Raw genomic sequence first — 22,188 nt, forward strand, 5'->3', positions numbered from 1 at the left:
AGGCTAAAAAAGTGAGGAAAAGAGAAATGTGCTAGTCTAGGAAAGAAATGCTAGGTTCGTTCAGTAATCAATAAATGGGTATCATAAATTCAAGTTTAATGGAAACTCATTTCCATCCAGTTGGTTAAGTCTGAAAGAGAGGAATATACAAGAATGTTTAACAACTGAATATTCATTTATCTTTTCTTTAGTCACAACTGTACAGAATAAATATATATAAGAACAAACATAAGTTAAATATTCTGCCATACTTAAAAACCATTTAGGATTCTGCTGTATTCTTACTAAATATTTCCATACAAATAAACCTTCCTGAAATGGTTAATGGATGATGCAGCCACTCAAAATGTTTAAAGCCTAATTTTTTTTATTTATTTATTTTACAAGCTATTATAAGATAACAGGTATAAGTATAACATAGTTATGAATACATGAAATGGATACATATAAGAAAAATAAAAAGAAACAATAGGACAGGGACGGTAGGCACGTTGGTGTGCTTATGCACGCCCCCTACAGACTTCTTAGGAAAGGGGTGAGGTCAATAGTAGACAGTCTAAGGTTAAAGTTTTTGGAGTTTGGAGAAGAAACCACAGAGTCACTAGTATACTAACTACTAGCTATTTCTTTCTGACTTGATTTATTTTAAGTATTTGGATTTTCTTGAAGTATTTTACAAGTTCATGTTGTCATGAACTAAGCTAGTAGCCTGTGAAAAAACATCTATATACAGAGTTAATTCAGAACAAATTGTCAGGCACACTACCAGCATACATATCAAAGAAAAGGTCACAGATAAATAAAGCAGAAAACAAAAGGAAGGTAAAAAGTAGGGATAAGTAAAAGCTGGGGGGGGGGGAATCACACGGGAACTAAGAACCCAACAAGAGGGAAAAGTAGCTTTTAACCTGGAAATAATAGTAAGGAATATATTCCTTTTTCAGCTTAAAGCTGGTTTCTTTTACAGCAGGAGATATTCATGTATCATTCAGAACAAAGTTGTGAAGATCAATATAAAATCTACTGATCCAATAATAGAATAAGTTATAGCTATAGCTATAACTTTAATACGTTCTGGGTATATTATCTATTCAGTACATTCTACATAAAATACATACACATACAATATATTAGCTAGTCCTTATTCATTTAACTGAAATGGCTTGTGGGATTCTTTAGAAACAAAATATTCATATAATGAACTATGAGTGTCAGGAAAAAATTGATTGCCCCACGTGTATTCCAAAATGTAGAAAAGGAAACAGGACACCTAAAACAGCAACACACAATAACATAGTATTAATTTCAAGATTATTTTGCTCACTGAAGTTATATCTTCACTGATACAGATAAACCTCTGGCAAGATAATAAAGTGGTTTTTTTTTTAAAAAAAAAAAATCCTATGTATAAGTCCCAGAGAGTGCACAAAACAGAAACTTTGCTGACACCCTCAAAATCTACTAGAAAATATGATTATAAAAAGGAAATGAGAAAGTATTTCTGATTTCCAAGAAAAGATTTATATGCAAATTTTTGACTTAAATTCTTTAAATCCCAGAGATTTCCTTTTAGGCAGATGTCTTTGAATTTAATGTTCTGTATGTCAGAAAATTTTAAACTTTAGTACTGTGTGTTTTATATTTATGTTGATTATTATAAAACTATAAGACACAATAAACACTTTATTTGCAAAACATTAAAAGAGGGTTGTTTATTTCTTTTTACATTCTTTTTAGATTTCATATTTTCTCCCTTGGGCAGATGTTAACATGAAAATTGGTTTACTTGGTGCAAATGCTTTTCTTAAAGATTAGCTTCCATGTTGATTAAAAATTCTAGGAATCATTTAAAATAAGTTTGCATCACTCAGCTAGTTTAATCTAAATCAATTGTAAAGCTCTAAATGCTTCATGAAAAGGCCCTCCTTTTAATGTACCGGTCTGTTTCTGAATGTGATAGGAACCAGGTTATATTTTTATTGTAACACTCTCAAATCTTTCTTTTGCTGTCAAGTATTTTCTTTTCCTTGTTGTATCCTATTGATGGAAACTGTAGATTGGGGTTAGAGCACCATGTGTACTACAAATGTTTTGTGGGGGGGGGGCGTTGTTTAAGAATTTCAGTTTTAAGGAAATGAAATAGGTTGTCATTATAAAGTACTTTCATGTGAAGAATATTCTTGAGGTGAAATAAGATGACTTAGCTATTTCATGTTCCTCTGATTATCTGTTCAAAATTATTTTGAATACACTTTATGCTTCATATTCTAACCATTCCAAAATGCCTCAATTATCCTAAAATGAAAAAGAAATTATCAGGAAAGATCAATGTCTGAACTTGACAGCGGTTCTGAAATAATTTTGTGGCTGCTGTTCTTTTAGAGATGCATGTGGTGATATGCAGAATTGCTATTCTATGACTGAAAAGGCTCTTTTTGCTATATACAAAGGACTATTGTTGGTTTTCCATTTTTACTTTCCCTGGTAGACTTTGTTTATACTGTACAATCCCCAAGGCAGATTTTCAGAGTTAAATAGGAACTCTGGAGAAATATTACCTTATTTTCCCATTTACCTTCAATCACTCATCCTGTTCACAAAGTTCCAAATTGAAACCTTGTCTAGTAAATATATACAAAACTGAAGAATAAACCCTATTGAAACATTTCTCAGGTATGTAGATAAAGGATAGAACATAGATACAAAATATTTATTCTTAGAAATTGTTAAGTCTCTCAAAGAGATTGGTTTATCTCCTAAAAATAAAACATTCATAGATAGGTCATATAAGAGCCTCTCTTTGAGGGAGATGGGCAGTTCAGAAATATGAAATATGAAGAAATATATTGATTGATTGATTTAATTGAGTGATTGATCTGTATGAACTAATCTCTGGATTACTAAATATCAATGTATGTTACAGTACTAAAACTGACATACATAGCTGAGAAATTGAATGCTGAAATTAGTAGAAATTTAACAGATTGTCTGTTTGGGGAAACTGGATGGAAACAAAATGTTAGAATAACTTGAAGTTTTGGATTGGAAATCATTTCTTGGCACAGATGTTTTGCTGTTTGTTTATATAGAACCCATTTGCATATACATGTGCACATAATTACCTTCCAGATGTTTTCTTCTTGTCCCTTTACAAATTATTTCTGCAAAATTAAATATTTAATTTGCTCATACCCTGTTTCTCCAACAATACGGCCTCCCCCAATAGGAAGTCCCAGCATGTTTTATAGGCATGAAATGAAATTAAGCCCCTCCCCCAAATTAAGGCCTATATTAAAACATGCGAAATGGGGGGAATGGTTGCCGTTAGGAAGTACTTTTGTTGCACACCCGGATATGGTGTTGCCTGTGTTGACCCCGATCGAAGTGCCCCACCAACGCCAAGGTCAACATCCAAGCCGTCGCCGCCTGCCCGCCCGGAAGATGCAAGGGGGAATTAAATCACCCCAGAAAAGATGACCTAGCCATTTTTTCGGGGCTCAAAAAAAAAATAAGACCCGGCCTTATTATATGAGAAACACGGTACCAAATCTATGGAACTTAACACAAAAGTTTCACCAGCTTTAGTGGAGCCTATTGTCAAGCAAAAGTATGGTACCCAGATTTGCAGGAAAAAGCTCATAATATGCTTTTCTTATTTATTCCTTTTGTTACATCTTTTTTAATGTAGAGAAAAGTAAAGTCCTACACTTAGGCAAGAAAAACCAAAAGTACACATATAGACTGGGTGAAACAAGGCTCAATAGCAGTAATCGTGTGGACAACCAGCTAAATATGAGCCAGCAGTGTGCAGCAGCAGCCAAAAAAGCTAATGCAATCCTAAGTTACATTAACAGAGGGATACAATCGAGATCAAGTGAGGTACTAATACCACTCTATAAAGCCTTAGTAAGACCGCACCCACTGCATCCAGTTTTGATCACTACACTATAAAAAGATGTTGAGACTCTAGAAAAAGTACAGAGAAGATCAACTAGGATGATTAGGGGACTGGAGGCTAAAACATATGAAGAATGGTTACAGGAACTGGGCATGGCTAGTCTAGTGAAGAGAAGGACCAGGGGAGACATGATAACAGTGTTCCAATATTTGAGGGTCTGCCACAGAGAGGAAGCGGTCAAGCTATTTTCTAAAGTGCCTGTAGACCAGACAAGGAATAATGGATGGAAACTGAACAAGGAGAGATTTAACCTGGAATTAAGGAGAAACTTTCTGACAGTGAAAACAATCAACCAATGGAACAGCTTGCCCTCGGAAGTTGTGGGAGCACCATCACTTGAGACTTTCAAGAAGAGATTGGACTCCCATTTGTCAGAAATGGTGTAGGGTCTCCCGCTTGGGTGGGGGGTTGGACAGGTCCCTTCCAATTCTAATTGTCTATTAAGCATCCCATTTATTCATGTTTTATCATCCTTTTTTGTCCTCTGACATTTTTTGTAATATGACAGATTATGTCACTAATTCTAGGAGAAAAGGATTTACATTTGTATAGCAATAATCCTTTTTCAGCTCAAACAGGAAGGAGGGAAAGCTATTGTGTGATCTCATCCCCCACTCTTGGAAACTTACCAAGCAAGATGCTGCTGAACACATAAAGCTTACAGAATTGATATCTTAATTAAAGGGTGTCTTAGAGGGAAATCCAATATATTTGAATTCATCATGCAAGTGAAACATCTCTACAGGGATAACACTTAACTCGGCTTTTGATATAATGATTTACCTATTGGCAGTAATACAACTACTGTACTACTACTACTACTATTACTACTACTATTACTACTACTATGTACACTAGAGATTTGGCTCTGATTCCTAAAAGGAGTTTTGGAGTATGTGAGAGCCATTTCCTGAGATCAGACTGTTTTAGAATAGAATAAAAGAGTTGGAAGGGACCTTGGAGGTCTTCTAGTCCAACCCCCTGCCCAGGCAGAAAACCCTATACCATTTCAGATAAATGGTTATCCAATCTCTCCTTAAAAACTTCCAGTGTTGGAGCATTCTCAACTTCTGTAGGCAACTGAGTAATTGTTCTAACTGTCAGAAAATTGCTCCTTAGTTGTAGGTTGATTCTCTCCTTGATTAATTTCGACCCATTGCTTCTTATCTTGCCTTCGGTGCTTTGGAGAATAGCTTGACTCCCTCTTTTTTGTGGCAGCCTCTGAGACATCGGAACACTGCTATCATGTCACCCCTAGTCCTTCTTTTCATCAAACTAGACATACTCAGTTCCAGAAACGGTTCTTTATATGTTTTAGCCTCCAATCCCCTAATCATTTTCGTTGTTCTTCTCTGCACTCTTTCAAGGGACACGGCTGCTTTAAGTGTTGTAGACCAATGTTACATTTGAGTGCCCAGCTGCTCAGAAACACCTTTTGGAAATTGAATCTAAAGTGCTTCACAGCTTGATTACACTATCTCTTTTCAGAGACAATTCTGAATATTGGGTATAGGGAGTACATCTCATGCCAATTAATCTGAGGTAGTGTGCTTTGTTCATCCTTTGTTCTTTTAAAAATCCTTCCTGTGAAATCAGTAGGCCAGATCAGATGAGACGAAGAGCTTCATTTGGAAATCCCACAAAAAAAAAAAAATGAAGCCAGTCCCATTGCCACTATGTTCCATTTCCGTTTTGGATGTGCTCCTTTCTCTACTGGAACATCTTTTCTGCAAGACCACAAATGTGGAAGTCAGGGTTGCTCTGGCTGCTATAATTTATCACATCCATCTAAGAAGAAAACTATTAGCAAACAATTATTCATTCCAGGAGGACATAAAAATCATGCAGCAATTTTAAAACTGTGTTTCCATTTTAGTGTAATTCCTCTGGCACAGTTCACTTTGGGAAATCAGCACATCTGTTCACATACATTTTAATACCATGGAGCAACTTTATGATCCCATAAACATTTTCAGTCTCTTTGTGCTTCCTTTGCATTGTAGTTCTAGAGACAATGGTGCATGTAATTCTTCTAACAATGATAAAACAACAGTGAGGTGTACAGACTAACCTCCAACTACCTAGCAATAAAACATAACTGCTAGGAGTGTTTTATTTAATACATAGAAAGATCACATAATAATTACTATATGGGTGAGGTCATTAAAAAAATATCATCCTTTAGATATAAGCATTTAAATTCCCAGAATTCCCAGCAACAATTTGCTGTCTGGGAAATTCTGGGAATTGAAGTCTACATAATTTTGTAGAGGGCAGCTGAGAAATACAGCATTAAAAAAACCAATTAATGATTCTGCAGTTTATAGCAGCATGCTTAGTTCTTTTAATACAAGATTTTTTTTTAGAGTTTTGATCATATATAGAATGTTGGGGAAATATGAGTAGTGTCAAAAATTAGCCACTGTGGTGAATGCAACCAATCATAGAAAGAACCTAAAAGACAAAGACAAATTCCTAAGTGCAAGGCACCGTTGAGTCCGAGCTTCAGAATAACAGAATCAAATCAGTTTCTTGGGCGGACAGAAAACAAGGAGACACAGAACAACCTTCTAAAGCTAAAAGGTACCTTATTTAAGATTCCTTAGAACTTACTGTTGCTTTTTTCCTTTCCTTTTCCCCCTCCCTCACACAGGATCAACCATAGCATGTTCTTTTTCTCACCCCAGACTTGGTCTTCCTTTTTTCAGGATCATTCTCAAGAACTGCCAGACCCCACCCGTTGCTCTTTCCTAGCAGTAATCCAACTACTTCCTCCTGCACCAAGCAAAATTACTCATCTTTCCCCTGCTTCCTCTTTTCTTATCTTTAAGTCATAAAGCTTCCTCTTCTCATAATGTTAGTTCATTCAGACTGTTCCCAGAAATCCTTTCATATATCCATGTTTCCCCACTGCTCTTCTACATCTGCTGCTCACTGCTAAGGACTAAATATTGGATCGGTTAATTTGGGGCTTTTCTTCTTGTGCTTCAACTGTCTAAAACTGCTTCAAAGCAAAAATGCTGGCCGCTGCAGGCTTACCCTGTCTTCTTTTTAGGAATGTCTCTGGATTCCACGAGGCACAAAGAAACTGTATGGAATAAAGACACACACATCCCTGCAAAACCCATGTGCATTTTCACCTGTCAGTGAATACTTCAGCTTCAACCATAACAACACAAGAGCACACAATAGATACAAACTCAAAGTAAACCGCACCAAACTTGATTGCAGGAAATACGACTTCAGCAATAGAGTGGTCAATGTCTGGAATACTCTACCTGACTCTGTAGTTTCTTCCCAAACCCCAAAAACTTTAACCTTAGACTGTCTACTATTGACCTCACCCCTTTCCTAAGAGGTCTGTAGGGGGCGTGCATAAGCGCACCAACGTGCCTACCGTCCCTGTCCTATTGTTTCTCTTATTCTTTTATTTTTCATATATGTACCCATTTCATGTATTCACAACTATGTATACTCTTATACTTATTATCTTGTAAACAATTGGCAAATCAAATAAATAAAAAAATAATAATAAATAAATAAATAAATAAATTTTACAGGCACAGGGGCAGAAATATTCCTGATACCTGACTATGAACAATAGGAAGAACTGAATTTTTTACCATTGATATATTATGTATAATTGTTTTATGGCAGAAGATTTTCCTCTTAACATTGTCTTTAGAAGACCTTAGCTTAATAATAATTGATAGAGGATCTCATAATCATATTTTTATAACCTTCACTCACCGCAAGAATGAATGATTTCATTCATTTAAAATATTTCTAAGCCCCCTTTAAGATTCTATCTTCAACAGTAACAACAACAAACTTTCTAAGACAAATGATAAAGTATTGGTCTACGGCAGTGGTGGCTAACTTTTTTGGGCTCCTGTGCCAAAAATTGTGCGCGCGCTAGTGCTTGCACGCTCATGTGCCAGCACCCAGAAGGCAATGCGTGCCCCCCCATGCCCCCTGCACACAGGAAGTGACAAAACGGACCTATTATTCGGCCTGCAAAGCCTGCAAGGAGCTTTTTTCAAGCCTCTGGGAGGCCGAAAAAGGCCTCAAACCAGCCAAAAATCAGCTGCGAGGCGCGCGCATGCACAGTGAGGTAAGTTTGCCTGCAGCTTGCGTGCCAGCACAATTGGCTCTGCGTGCCACCTGTGGCACGCGTGTCATAGGTTCACCATCATGGGTCTACGTCATATTGGTCTGTTGTCATGTGTGGCAAACAACTTCCAAATTTTCCAACCAGCTGTACCAATAGCAACAACATATCTGAAGGGTATCCATTCAGGGAAAGTTTACCATTAGTGTAAAGCTACTAAGAAAAGTACTGCTGCAAATGAAATAACTATCTTAAGGAATGGCCGCAGTGCAGCTGTAAGCTTTAAAAGCTTTATAGAAGAAGCTAAGAGTAAATCAGGTTGATGGAAATTTAATAACTGTGGGGGTTGCTAAATTTATTAAATGATGGGGTTTCTTTGTTTTTAAAAGCACTGAACAAAGAGAAAAGAAATTACTTCTTGAGCTTATCAGTCTAAATGAAGGTAATGGTGAATTAGGTGAGCAGTCCCTTTGAAGCAGAGCTGAGCCAAGATGCTATGGGAGAAAGTTTTCTTAAAGATAATTATTCAGACAATAAATGGCTTAGAACTGAGTTAATGTTAACCTTTTACATTTGGTCCTGGTTTTGTATGTTCCTTCCCATGCACTTCCAATTTGTTCTGTTTGGAGTTCCTCCAAGATGTTTTTCCATCTGCAAAACAGAATAACTTTTCTAGAAAAATACATTCTTGTGTGTCCCAGTTCACAAGGCTTGGGCAGGATTTTTTAACTGGGGAGGAAGCAGTCATAATATAAATTTTATAAAAGCAAGCTGCGCTCCAAGTACAAGATAACCAGAAATTTCTTGCTGACAGTGAGGCAGAAAGAGTCCAGGTTTTCCAAGAGACTATCATGGCTTGAAGTTGGAAACTTACATAATCTAGAAGATGTCACAGAAGTTATTCCCTTACTGTAAGGCTCTCAGGGAGTGCCTTAAATTCAGGGCTTTCCCAGCCTGTCTGTCTCAGGAAGATAGGAGTCAATCAGCTCTGATTACAAGAACCTGTAGTTGAAAAGCAGCTTCCTCCTCCTCCTTCTCTTGACCATGATGGCTTCTCATGCAGTTGAGGACTCCTCTCTGGCTTTCCATATGAAGGGAACTGCATACCTGAGGGACAGGTGAGTAGTTAGGTAGACTGGGGATTTAATCTCTAGGCATAGAATCAGAGACAGCTTCATCCCTGTATGAATGGCTCTTTCTCAAGGAAAGATGAATCATAGGAACACAATGTTCTCTGACATGCCATCTACATATTGTGACTGCTTTGGAAAAGAACTATTCTCAAGCCAACATTTGTTGATTTGTAGAAAGTTGGGGAAGTAATACCATGTTTGATATAAGGGTTTGTTTGTTTAAATTGCAAGAATCATTTTGATTGATACAAACATGAAAATTTCTTGACTTTTCTGACATGCAATAATGGCGGGAAATGTAATTTTCAACTATGACAAAAATAGAATTTCCAAAACAGTAGAGAAAAAATGATAGAATGTCTTTTAAAAAACTTTTTTGGCCTTTTAGATTTTCTTCTGCTCCAATCAGAATTTGTAATTAGACCCATTTTTTGTGAATCCCCTAGTCAACATGGATTTCCTTCTCTTAGAATATCCATTAAAATCTCTCTACTTTTAAAAGAGTGGTTAGCACTATCATTTTGTTTAAAGTTATAGTTGCAGTAATCTCATGAACTATTTTAAAATATAGGCTTAAAATATATATTTTTTAAAAATTACACAGCAGCTAAATTTACAGGAATCCTGCCCCTTGCTTTATCAGGGCTCACTGAAAGGGGCCCCCTGTTTGTGTCAGTAGGAAGAAAAGCTGAAATAAACGATGCTGAATTGGGTTGTGCATTTCAGAAACGTTAAATCACTTTTCAGGAACTAAGAATCTGGCAAAACTATTATAGTTATAAAAGGCCCTGTGTGCTAGTTGACAGGACTCAGCAGGAAGTATGGTAACAAATCAAAAAGGTTCTCTTCAGAGAGAATAAATCTGTATACCGAATTTATAATATTCAGTAAGACAAAAATGAGCTGTATCAAATATTCTCTCATATTTTCTTATGCATATTGCAATTTGCTTGTTTTTGAACATTTTAAGTATTTATTTTTTCTTGTGCTAATTTAGGATAGGAAAACTTTGCATTTAGCCAAAGCAACATATTTCCAGCTTACCATTCCTTTCCCCTTCAGTGTAACAGGGCAATAAAGTCAGGAAAATTAAAAAGCATGTTTTAACATTTGAAAATGTGCTATTTCTAATTAAAGTAGCAAAAACGAAAAATCTGGAAAATGCTAGATCTAAGGCCGAAAGACAAATAATTGAACTGTATCTCCCTCTCTATGACTGCTGGCAGCAATTGTTTAAAACAAGTACTGAGCTTGCTTATTTACTTTCATATTTTTCATTCTCATCTTAGCTCTGTTTAGACTTCTAGGGAAATTAAAAAAAAACAGGTACAGAAAAAATGAGAAATGCCCATTACAATCTCACCCTGACTTCTGTACAATGGGAGGAAGAAGAATCCTATGGAGAGGAGGCTGTACTTATCCTGATTCTTCTCCCCTGCAACCTTAACATATTGATGGAGGATGTCAAACATATGTGATGCTAATTCATGCTAGTGGTATAGTCCTCTACTTAGAATTATTGGTTTAGTGATCATTCAAAGTTGTAAGGACACTGAACAAAGTTTTTTTTTAATCCACCTATCAAGGACCTGAGATAGGCAGCTGTTTTTGTTTGATGGTGCTAAATACTACATAATACATCACATTAAATAATACATCACAGGGTATATAGTATTCCAAAGTTGCCTTTTGCAATTGACTGGTGGTAATTTTGTTGATGCCAATGATGTTGAAGTGATGCCCTTAAGTACTTTGGGATTGCACCCAAGGAGCCTATTATAATTGGTAGTATCTTTTTCTTTCTTTTGCCATAGTCATTTTATTTCTATTTGTGGATCTTTATATTTTGTGATTTTTCTCCGGTTCTTTCTCTTCCCTTCTGCTGTCTCCAGGCTCTGACATATCTACTATGCAGGCTTTTGTTTTGTTTTGTTCTCAAGAATTGTTAAATGTGGAGTGTTATATATCAAGTGCTTGTCTGTTTGAACTGTAGAATCCCAGAGCACTTCAACTTCTTCATTTCTATGACTTTCTCTATTTTATGATCTCACCCATTTTTTGCTTGAAGGCAAATGTTATTTGTTACAGATATTTCTGTGCACCCTTGTTGCTACTTTGACGTGCTGTTGTTTGTAGTCCATCTGGGTGATCTTCTGGCAGCAGCTAAGGAGGTGGTCCACTATTTCTTTGGCTTCTTTGCAGAGTGGAATTTGGTATTTGTTGCTGTCTTCTTGATTCTGGCTTTGTATGCTGTAGTTCTTCTTATTTTTATTATTCCAGCCATTTGAAGAGAATTGTAGTGCCTCTTTCCTCCTCCATAAGAACCAGACCTTGCTTCCAGAAACAAAGCTAATTTGGTATTTGATTGTCCCATCTCTGCTTTCTCTTTAATGGGAAAGAACAAACCATGGTCCAATCTATTTCAGTAGAACTGCCTGAGTGACAGGTCCACATAAACATTTTCTAGGTACAAGGAGTTACCAGAAAAGTCTGGCTTCGTTCCTGATTGTGTAGACTGTTTGTTCCCCTCCTAGTTCCTTTTCCTGTACAAGAATTGGGCAGTGCAGAGGAATAGTCGGGCACCAGCTGAGGGGTTGGAAAGGCATGCTGGCTTGATGCCATTTACTATCATAATCAGCATCCATTCCCAGAAATCAGGAAGAAATAAATGGGAAGTAAGGAATCCATAGTTAATCAGGGCTTGCAATTCTAAACAGTTCTAGCGCAAACAAATGTTCTAGAGAAATCCTTCTTGTGGAAATGAAAAACCAGCTAGTTTTAAGAGTAGCATTCATTTATAGGTAAATATTTGAAAAACTGTAAAACATAAAGTATTTGCGGAAAATTTTAGAAAAATCTTTACATTGCTTATGCATATCTTAACATTACAGTCTCTAAGCATGGAGATTGTAAGTACTGTGTGACTGGGCTTTTGCCTCCATGAGTGTAACTACTTTCTGCTGCTCTTCAAAATTGCTTAAATTAGGTCATTAGCTCTTTCAAAGGTCATTCTGATTTTTAAGCAGCACCACCACCCTTTTTGTCTATAGGAGGGAAAAACAGGTATTGTCTTAACAAAATATCAGAAATAAAGAATATTATCCTTGTGCAGTATCCAGAGCACTTTTTCTGAATAATTTTTAAAATGCTCATGATCTAATTATTAGTCCTGGAAGAATAATTCAGTGTAGGTTTAGAATTCATTTTGTTTTGTAGAGAAGGTTTATAGAAGTCTTACCTGAACTTCAGCTTATTTAAAACAAATTAATTACATTTTAAGTATAAAAATGAGAGCTATTGTTAGGATTCAGAGAGATATCAATGATTTATTGCTAGCCTTTTTTCACATTGTATTAAAGAGGCAAGGGAAACTCACATAAGTTGAGAGATGTGAGCGAAGCTATAAAATGGACTTAGCAAATAAATATTCTGAACAGATTTATGAAGATAGATACTAGATTTTTTATCCCAACTTTATTATTTTTATAAATAACTCAAGGCAGCCAACATATTTAATACTCCTTCCTCCTCCACAAAAACTCTGTGGGGTAAGTTGGGGTATGAAAGAGTGATTGGCCCAAGATTACCTTTCTGTTTTCATGCCTAAGACAGGACTGGAATTCATAGTCTCCTGCTTTGTAGCCTGGTGCTTTAACCACCGCACCAAACTTCATGAATGGCATCAAAATAACTGTTAAAATAATAAAATAATTTTACATGCATTTTACTATATAATAATAAATGGATACTGGCAATCATCCTAAGATTCAAACAGCAGTTTAAAGAGATAGTTTTAAAAGTCTTCCTGACTGAGAAGGAGTATGAATTAATTGTATTTCCATAATGTTAAACTATAATGTAGAAGGCCTATTTCCTAGTCCAGCTCCCCTTGACTTCACATTAATAGATTACAGAGCTTAAAAAACAATAACACTATTTTTTTACAGACATTAAACTGCCATATTTACATCTGTTCATACATTTATCTCTTATTTGACTAGGATCTAACTTGAATATGTATTTCAATTAATTTAGATGCAATACAAGTTAAAACACAAGAAGACATTGTACAACAGGTGTCTTACACATGTGAAATACATATATTTTCTTCCTCCTCAAACAGATCCTCTTTGCTGATTCTTTATTCCCAATTTTCAGGCTCCATTGCTATTAAATAAATATTGTTTGCAGTTGGTGGACCACTTAATGGATCTCCATTTTCTGAAAGTGGTAGTTTATTATGGATAAGGACAACTTATCATGATTTCTTCTTTTGTTTAGGATAATGGACCTGTTCCAAATAGGAGACCCATGGCCTTTTCACCTGGAGGAAGTCCAACAGACAACAAGCAGACCTTAAATTTGCAATTCAATAATCCTTTACGTCTGTATGCAAACAACAGTCCAGATTCTAGTTTACCTTCACAGATGAGTGGTCTCCATATCACAACTCCCCAAAGGTATGGAGTAAAAAGTGTACATGTCAATTGAATTGCTTTTAGAAATGCCTGAATTGAATTAATGAAGTAGGGCTGCTGCATCCATGTTGCAAAAATGCAGACAATTGCTAGGATGGCAATAGGTAGATATAGAAAGCTCTCACTTTTCATATCCATTTAATGGTCATCTGGATGTTTTAGTACAGACATGGTTACAGCCAGTATGAAAAGGTAAGTATCAGGGAAGTTTTTTGCACCATTTTTTTCCAAGTGAAAATCTTCACTCTTTCACACACACTAAAACGACTGTGCTTCTGTTGGAAGAGCATTCCATCTCCACCTAAAATGGGTTTAAATACTTGAGAAAAATCATTTTAGCGCTATTTTCCCAAATGAATCAGCCAAGTCTTCAACTATTTTACTAAAAGTCAACCTACACTACCTAGGCTCCAAAAATCCTGATGGCCACTAGATGGCAGCAAAACAGAGGAATTTTCTCCACCTTTTTGCTGCCTAGTGATGGCTGAGAATTTTATACCCCAGGCAGGATAGCCTAATTAAAAGACACATATCACATTGATTCATAAACATTCATTGTTTCAGTTATCTCAAACCCACTTTGTTATAGATTTTAAACAGATTTACAGCTTAGCATATGACAATAAATTATGACTTGTTCAACAGACCATGGGTAAAACAGTGTTTGTGTTACAGGTTTGCTTTATCTTTTAGTATACAATTGTTAAAATAGCAGCATAATTTTTTTTTCAAGCTAAATTGGCAAAAGAAAAATGAAATTCATATTAGAACATTCTCATTTGTCCCAAATGTGCTTTTCAAAAGGCAACTGAGAATTGAAAAAGATTCTTGAATGAGAAGTGAGACATTTTCGAGGAAAAAAACAAGGAAGTCCAGTTGCCTTTTTGAAAGGCATCTTTGGGACAATCATGGCCTGGATGATTGAGAATATCCATAGACTTTCCCATTTGTAAAGCCATCTGAATAAAACATGTGTAATGTTATATTATTCCCCCATCCCCTCTGTTCATTCATTCCCTCAACACTGTTCAACTATTTACAAAGTGTGCACTACTATTACTGTTAATCTTCTCATCGCTCCTTATCACCCATCCCCTCCCACTTGTGATTGTAGGACTGTAACTTTGTCGCTTGTATCCTTACGATTTATGTTGACTGTTTCCTAGTATGATTTGATTGTTGCTTGTACCCTATGACTATCATTAAGTGTTTTACGTTATGATTCTTAACAAATGTATCTTTTCTTTATGTATACTGAGAGTATTTACATCAAGACAAATTCCTTGTGTGTCGAATCATATGTGGCCAATAAAGTATTCTATTCTATTCTATTCTATTCTATTCTATTCTATTCTATTCTATTCTATTCTATTCTATTCTGACAAACTACCTGGGCAAAGTCTCTGCAGTTTGCTTGGGAAGATTTTTTTCAGAGGTGGTGTGCCATTGCCTTCCTTCTACGGCTAAGAAAAAATGACTGGCTCAAGGTCACTCAGCTGACTTTGTCCCTAAGAACTCAACCTCTAGGGTTCTAGCCTGGTGCCTTAATTACCACACCACACTGTTTCTTTAAATTATATATGCAGTGCTACAAAGTAATAGTTTTTAAAAGGCACCAAAAAGATACATTTTTGTAACATGAAATGAATATTTAGGCCTGAGATTTAAACTGGTCTGGTCTACTAGATTAAATTCAGACATCTGGGTTTATACTACAGTAGCATCCCTTGGGCCATCAACTAGAATTAATCACACAGAACATCAAATGATCTGCATGGTATATTGTATGAATAACAAAAATTCAAAAGAATAGAAGTTTGGAACTGGCCAAAAATTAAGTGAAGATGCTGCATTTTCCAAGTACAAACATACTTTGGTGTTAAATATTCATTCTTCTGAAAGCATAATTTTTATCCTCTGAAGGACATTACTGCAGATAGCATTTAAATAATTTCTTAGCTAGATTTTATAATCACAGATCATTTGAAAAATAACAAATCACAGCTGTATCCTTTAATATCATGAATAGAATAATACTAAAAAGGTGGCTTGTTTAAAAAATATTTTAGATGTTTAAAATCTATCAAATTTGAATCCATAATTTCTACTGATTCCAGATGCAAATAAACAAGAAATAGGAAATCCATTTGAGATGATAAAGGTGAAATCAATAGAAAAACAGATGAAAAAAAAATTCAGACGAATTTCAGCCATTTTGGCTAAAATAGTAGCAAAATGATCCAGCAGTTTCAAGAGTGACCATCCTTGACTGTCATTTCCAACCCCAGTCCACATTTTTCAGGGACTTTATGTAGTCCAGCACACTGTTGCATCTCTCCAGGGGTTTGTGATAGTATGTAAAGTTTCAGAATGCAACATTTAAATAAGGCTGAACTGAAATGAGCTTTTTTCTATTTCACCATCACACCTCCAAAATTTATGAATGGCAAAATAGATCTCCCAAAGGACCCAGTGTGATGGTGTGAGTGACCATTAATTTTGACTTCTTAGTCATATGTGTTTGCAATTCACATCAAATAAAACATCAAACATTTCATCAAACATTTTTTTTCAAATGTATAAGGAGTCAAGTTTCTTTTCTTTTTTTTAAGTAGTATCCCTGATACAATGTTTGGTAATAACAAAAAAAAAAACCTTCAGTGCCAAATATTATTCAGTGGTGGGAGGACTTCCAACTTCTTCAGTAATTTAATTTAATGCATTAAAAATATGATCCATGTGTAACACAGTAATCCAATGAATTGCAGCAGCTGTCTTGCACTTACTGGTTAGTCTTAAATATATGGTTCAGTAGCCAGTAGAATGAACTCAAGGGTTCTTTCATTGGCAATTCTTTGCATATAATAGATTGCACATGTACATGACCAACCATCACTCCAGAAACAAGAAAGCAGAAACAAATGGTTGAATCTTCATTCGTAAACATAGGATTTGTTTGCCAAAAGTTGCAGTTCTCCAGCTCATGATTTGATGAAGCAGTTCTAGAAAACGTTATGAGAGAAATTCCTCATGAAAGATTCCTTTTCTTTAATCGACTTTAGGTTGGTGCCTCTTCAGTTGGCATCAATTGGTTGACCTTCATTTTCTGTTCAAATAGTGCTGATCCTCTAAGGTCTCTCCCAAGGAACAAAAATGGAATTGACACAGACTCAGATGTGTACAAAATGCTACAAGATCATGAAAGGCCTGTTTCAGAACCTAAGCAGTCAGGATCTTTCCGGTATCTGCAAGGCATGTTGGAAGCTGGAGAGAATGGTAAGGAACACAAACATTCCTCTTTTATGCATACCTTAAGGTACATGCTGATCTTAGAAACCATATGTGCAATAATTCTTGATCGTGATGGTTGACTACACAGTAGCCAGATGTTTAGGCTGGATTTGGCATTTCAATCCATCTATTGAGTCCTTCCCAAGGACCTGGGAGAGGCAGACGTTGTTTGAGGGCACTAAAGGTATCATCACAAGATATTTTATCTGTTTATTTGTATCTTGCTTTACTTTTTTTTTTTACAATGAACTCCAGGTGGCAAACATATCCAATATACCTTCTTCCTCTTATTAATGTAATGAATCCAGGTTTATTAATATAAGCTGTTCCAAGTAAAGCTGCTTTTTGCAATTGACTAACTGTGATTTTGTCAATGCCAACGGTGTTCTTCTGGTGCTCCGGTGGTATGGGGATTGCACTGCAATATAATATCCTTTAAAAAAGCCAGTTTCTAACATGCTGTCTTGCTTTTATTACAGGGCTTTAAAAGTCTCTCTGAGTCCTGACATACAGTAAAACCAATAAATCTGGCGTGCTATAAAAGTGCACTTTAGCAGTATTATTGCCTTGCTTGATTTCCTTTACATAGCAAGAGGTCATATCTCCCACCCACCCCCCAAAAACTCCATAAAGTTGAAACATTTTCTAAATTAGGCAACATCATCTGTCTTCTGTGTTTCCTCTATACGGCTCATTGGTACCAGCTTTCCTTTGTTATTTTTAAAATATCTTTCACACCATTTTCCCTGGTTTTTGTTTTTTTTCAATGTTTGGTTTTTATTTAGCAAAACAGAACTTCATATGATATTCCATGTTATCTTGCTTTCTAATTCTTACAGTCATGCTACCATTTTAAAATAAATACCTTAAGATTAATGCTGGTCACCTGTTCCCTAATCTTTATATCATCTGACATATAGCCCCATATTAGCCCAGGAAAAAAAAAATCCCAATGATTTCTGAAGGCATTTTCTGCTTTCTGTGAAAGCAGCCTTAGGATGTCCCTATCGTTCTCGTGATAAAGAAAGGAATGTGTGTATATTTTAAAACTACCCTCCTTATTTTTGAATTCAAGAAGACATTGCAGATAGTTCTCGAGTTACAACCACAATTGAGCCCAAAATTTATGTTACTAAGTGAAACATTGGTTAAGTGAGTTTGTCCCAATTTTATGACCTTTCATGCCACAGTTGTTAAGTGAATCATTGCATTTGTTAAGTTAGTAATGGTTGTTAAGTGAATGTGACTTTGCTTGTCAGAAGGTCACAAAAGATGACCCCAAGACACTGCAACCATCATAAACAAGAACCAGTTGCCAAGCATCTGAATTTTCATCATATGACCATGGGGATGCCACAATGGTCAGGAATGTGAAAAATGGTCATAAGTCACTTTTTTCAGTGCCGTTCTACCTTTGAATGGTCACTAAATGAACCGTTGTAAGTCAAGGACTACCTGTATTTAAACAAAGAAGTCTGCACATCTGGGACATTCCACAGGCCTTAAATCAATAGTACTGAAATGTTTATCTTACCTTCCTTGGCAGGTGAAAAGTACGACAAAGTGACCAGTCCAAGACACATTAAATCTCCCGTCCCTAAACTGGGTGGAGCCATGTCTGGCTTGCAGGTGCTCCCTGAGTGTACCAGATGCGGTAATGGCATTGTGTAAGTACATGAATCTCCCCAGGAGCCTTAATAGTTTATATCTTGTTTGGGAAAGCTAGTGAATAAAAGTGCCATCTGTTTCACTTTAAACTCTTGTAATGTATGGGCCATAAAACCACATTATGTGCCGGGTGGACTTATAGGAGCAGGATGGCATCTGGACTTCTTCTTTCACAGGAAGGTTAATGAAATGTGTATTGCAGCTTTAACGTTGACTAATGTTAGTCTCTTGATCCAAAGTACCTGTGTTGTTCCAAAATTTTTATGGAATTCATTGGAATCCAGCTGGCTCAGAGATATGGAATTAAGGAGCAGCTGCATATCCTCGGCTTTTGCAAACGGTGGAAGCAAAGCCCCTTAGTCTTTGCAGGATCCAGTCTGGGTCGGTCACTGGAACCAGAGATTTTGTCTTTTGAGTTTTGGAACTTGTGGCTGGAGTCCATCCTCGGGGAACTTCTCTGTGTGCTTTGAGCACACACCTCCGTATGTGGTATTTATATGGAGCCTGTTGTGTGTAGTTTTTTTAGGTGTAGATTGGAGTGTGGCTGGCTGGCTATTAAGTCTTAATAACTCTTAATCTTTGTCTTGGAGGGCAGAGATATGCCTAGGTAAAATAGAACTGTTTAGGCTTATCCCAAAAGGTGCTTTTTCAGGAGGCAACAGGACTTTCTTGTTTATTTCTTTGAAGACGTTTCACTTCTCATCCAAGAACCTTCTTCAGGATGGTGAGGAATGGGAAGGATTTATATTCCTTGCAGACAGCTGGTCATTTGCATTTTGCTAGTGTGGGGGTGTCAAACTCTTGTCGCCACCACAGCGTCATGTGATGTATCGGGACTTTTTCTCTCTTCGCTAAACTGGGCATGGGCATAACAGCACGTGACACATCCAGGTTTATCCAGCTGTAGTTTGCAGGGTTTTTTCCCCCCTCTGGAAGTCCATTCCTACTCTCACTCCATTCAAAGGGTGTTCATCCCAAATTGTATAGCTAAAAGTATGTAGAAATTTTCAGTCATCCAGGTCATGGCTGTCCCAAAGGTGCTTTTTCAGGAGGCAACTGGACTTTCTTCTTTTTTCTTTTAAAAATGGTCTCTTTTGAAGATGAGAAGCAAAACGTCTCCAAAAGAAGAAAGAAAGGAAGTCCAGTTGCCTCCTGAAAAAAGCACCTTTGGGAAACCACGACTGACCTGGTTGACTGAGAATCTCTACAGATGTTTAGGCTTATGTAACAACTCATTGACCTGCAAGAAATAGTAATGGTTTTAAGTATTTAACTTTCTTCTCTTCTCTTCTCTCCTTCACCCTAACAGTGGCACAATAGTGAAAGCCCGTGACAAGCTCTACCATCCAGAATGTTTCATGTGTGATGACTGTGGCCTCAATCTGAAGCAAAGGGGCTATTTCTTCATTGAGGAACAACTATACTGTGAGACGCATGCCAAGGAAAGGGTTAAACCACCAGAAGGATACGACGTGGTAGCTGTTTATCCCAATGCCAAAGTTGAACTTGTTTAAGTAGTTACTTCTATTTCCCAGCCAGGTCGAAAGGGCTAAAAGAGAGTCAAAAAAGGGTTTATTCTCAGTAAAATATCTTTCAGAGATCAAATGAATTACCCTTGTGACCTTAGGTGGGACAGTATTGGTTGCAGAAAACCTTTGGAAAACAATCACTTTCCCCCATTTCTTATAAAACTTTGCTTTTTGGTTGCTGTGCTGAAGTTTAAAAAAAATCTGCAAATAATATTTGCTGTAGACCATCCAAAATCTATGTAAAAATAGATGCTTTTTAAAAAGAACTTTTCCACATACAACCAGTATTTTTTTTTTTGTCCCATTTAAAAATAAGGCACTTTAAGAACTGACAGTTTAAAGCATTGCATTAAATTTGACTTTTTGTCAGTAATATAGATATACGATAAATACAGCTTTGTGGCTTTCAGGGTATAAAACACTGAGACCATGTTTAATTATTATTGTTATTAATATAGTTAGAGAAATTCTCTTATAAATCCTTTCTCAAGTGGTGTTGTTATAATTGCTGCCTATTTGTTATTTTAGTTATGTTCAGTATCTAGGAAACAAATGCCTTTTTATTTGCAAAAAAAGCAAAATCTTTTTTGAGTTGAGCTTTACTCCTAGTGACTGCATACTTGGGCTACCATATCTAAGCTGCAAAAAATTGTACATCCATTAGAAGGCCAGCAGCAAGCTAGGGGGTTCTGTATGTTTTGTGCCCTCTATGGTTGACTGTTTTGCAGCCCAGATGTGGTAGCCTTATTCACGGACATGGACACCTAATTTTCTTGGTAATAATACAAAAGTCATTTCACCTTTTTCCTGAAACAATCAAAGTGATAAAGAAGAGCCCCTTTTGTCATCCTTGTGACAGATGGTAGCATTAGCAGCTGGAATTTTCCGCTTGCCTAATCCTGCCCTTTTACTTTTCCTAAAGAAAACATTATTGGAAACCCATAATTGATCCTCTGTTGGTTAAGAGCAGTGAGCAGGTTAAAGATGATTTGTGTGTTCTCACTCCTTCTAGGTCATCTGATGCTGTCAGTTGTAAAGATCAAGAACTCTCAAATGTAAAATTCTCTGTAAACAAAAATGTATGGAATGCATGTACAGCAAAGAATCAGATATAACAGAATATTTACACATGATACCAACGTTTTTTCTTTTCTCTTGCTATTATTCCTTTGTATCAAATCACACAGCCAGCTATTTCTACTACTTTCTCCTTTGTGTTTAAACCATAAGATTTTATATTCAAGCCTGGAATATAGAACCATTCTGAGGTTCAGTGAATTTTGAATTTGAATATTCATCTCTGGGGCCAACATCAATTCAGTCAATATAAAAGAAATCTTGATAACAACAGGGCAAAGACCACACTGTTATTTTTGACTTGAGTTTTCAGAACTGAAAATCCCTGGACGTACTGAAGTCTTTTCATGTTTGAATGAATTGAATGAAATGCAGAAAAGTCCATAAATTATAAGAAAATTAAGCTTCATTTCAGACAAATAGATACAGAAGATAAGACAGACAGACAGGCATTTATTTCTTGATAACATAGGATGAAACTTGCCCAGTGTGAAAACCACTTTGTTTTAACAAGTAAAATGTAGCAACAAGGATGAAGAAAAGTATGTACTTTTAGTTAAAACAAAGTTCTCTATACTATTAACATATTGTCTGTGTTGTTAGGGTTCTCATTTAAAGAAGCTTGATTGACTGAGTTTATTTTTTTTCTATCTGCAGTTGTGATAAATGTATATATTAATAATCATTTAGCCAGCAATCCAGAGGGAATCACACTCTGTCAGCCATATAAGCTATAGTAGAAGAGACATAAGCTTTTCCTCCATCTTTTTTCCCCTTTGCCCTCCACCTGCATACTTTTGTTGTAAAGGACTAGTGAAATTCTCATACATGGAAAGCTGCTGATCTTCTTCCCTTGAAGTCCCTACAAAATTACATCTGGTAGCTTTCTGCCTGCCACTGCTTGCAAGGAAAATACTGATGATGTCCTTTCAGAAGGGCCACT

General features: G+C 36.3%; 1 protein-coding gene across 1 annotated transcript in view; it reads left to right on the plus strand.

Moving 5' to 3' along the window:
- PDLIM4 (PDZ and LIM domain 4) overlaps positions 1 to 21,307 on the plus strand; it is a 71,468-nt gene extending 50,161 nt beyond the window's left edge. The window contains exons 4-7 of the mRNA XM_026687544.2: positions 13,484 to 13,662; positions 16,799 to 16,956; positions 18,518 to 18,638; positions 19,949 to 21,307. Of these exons, the coding sequence (XP_026543329.1) occupies positions 13,484 to 13,662; positions 16,799 to 16,956; positions 18,518 to 18,638; positions 19,949 to 20,153 (663 nt within the window). The 3' untranslated portion in view covers positions 20,154 to 21,307. The remainder of the gene's footprint in view (positions 1 to 13,483; positions 13,663 to 16,798; positions 16,957 to 18,517; positions 18,639 to 19,948) is intronic.
- The last annotated feature ends 881 nt before the right edge of the window (positions 21,308 to 22,188 follow it).

The sequence above is a fragment of the Notechis scutatus genome, chromosome 2, assembly GCF_049901735.1.
Source record: "Notechis scutatus isolate UNSWTSFEM ecotype Mainland chromosome 2, rNotScu1.2, whole genome shotgun sequence".
NCBI lineage: Eukaryota > Metazoa > Chordata > Lepidosauria > Squamata > Elapidae > Notechis > Notechis scutatus.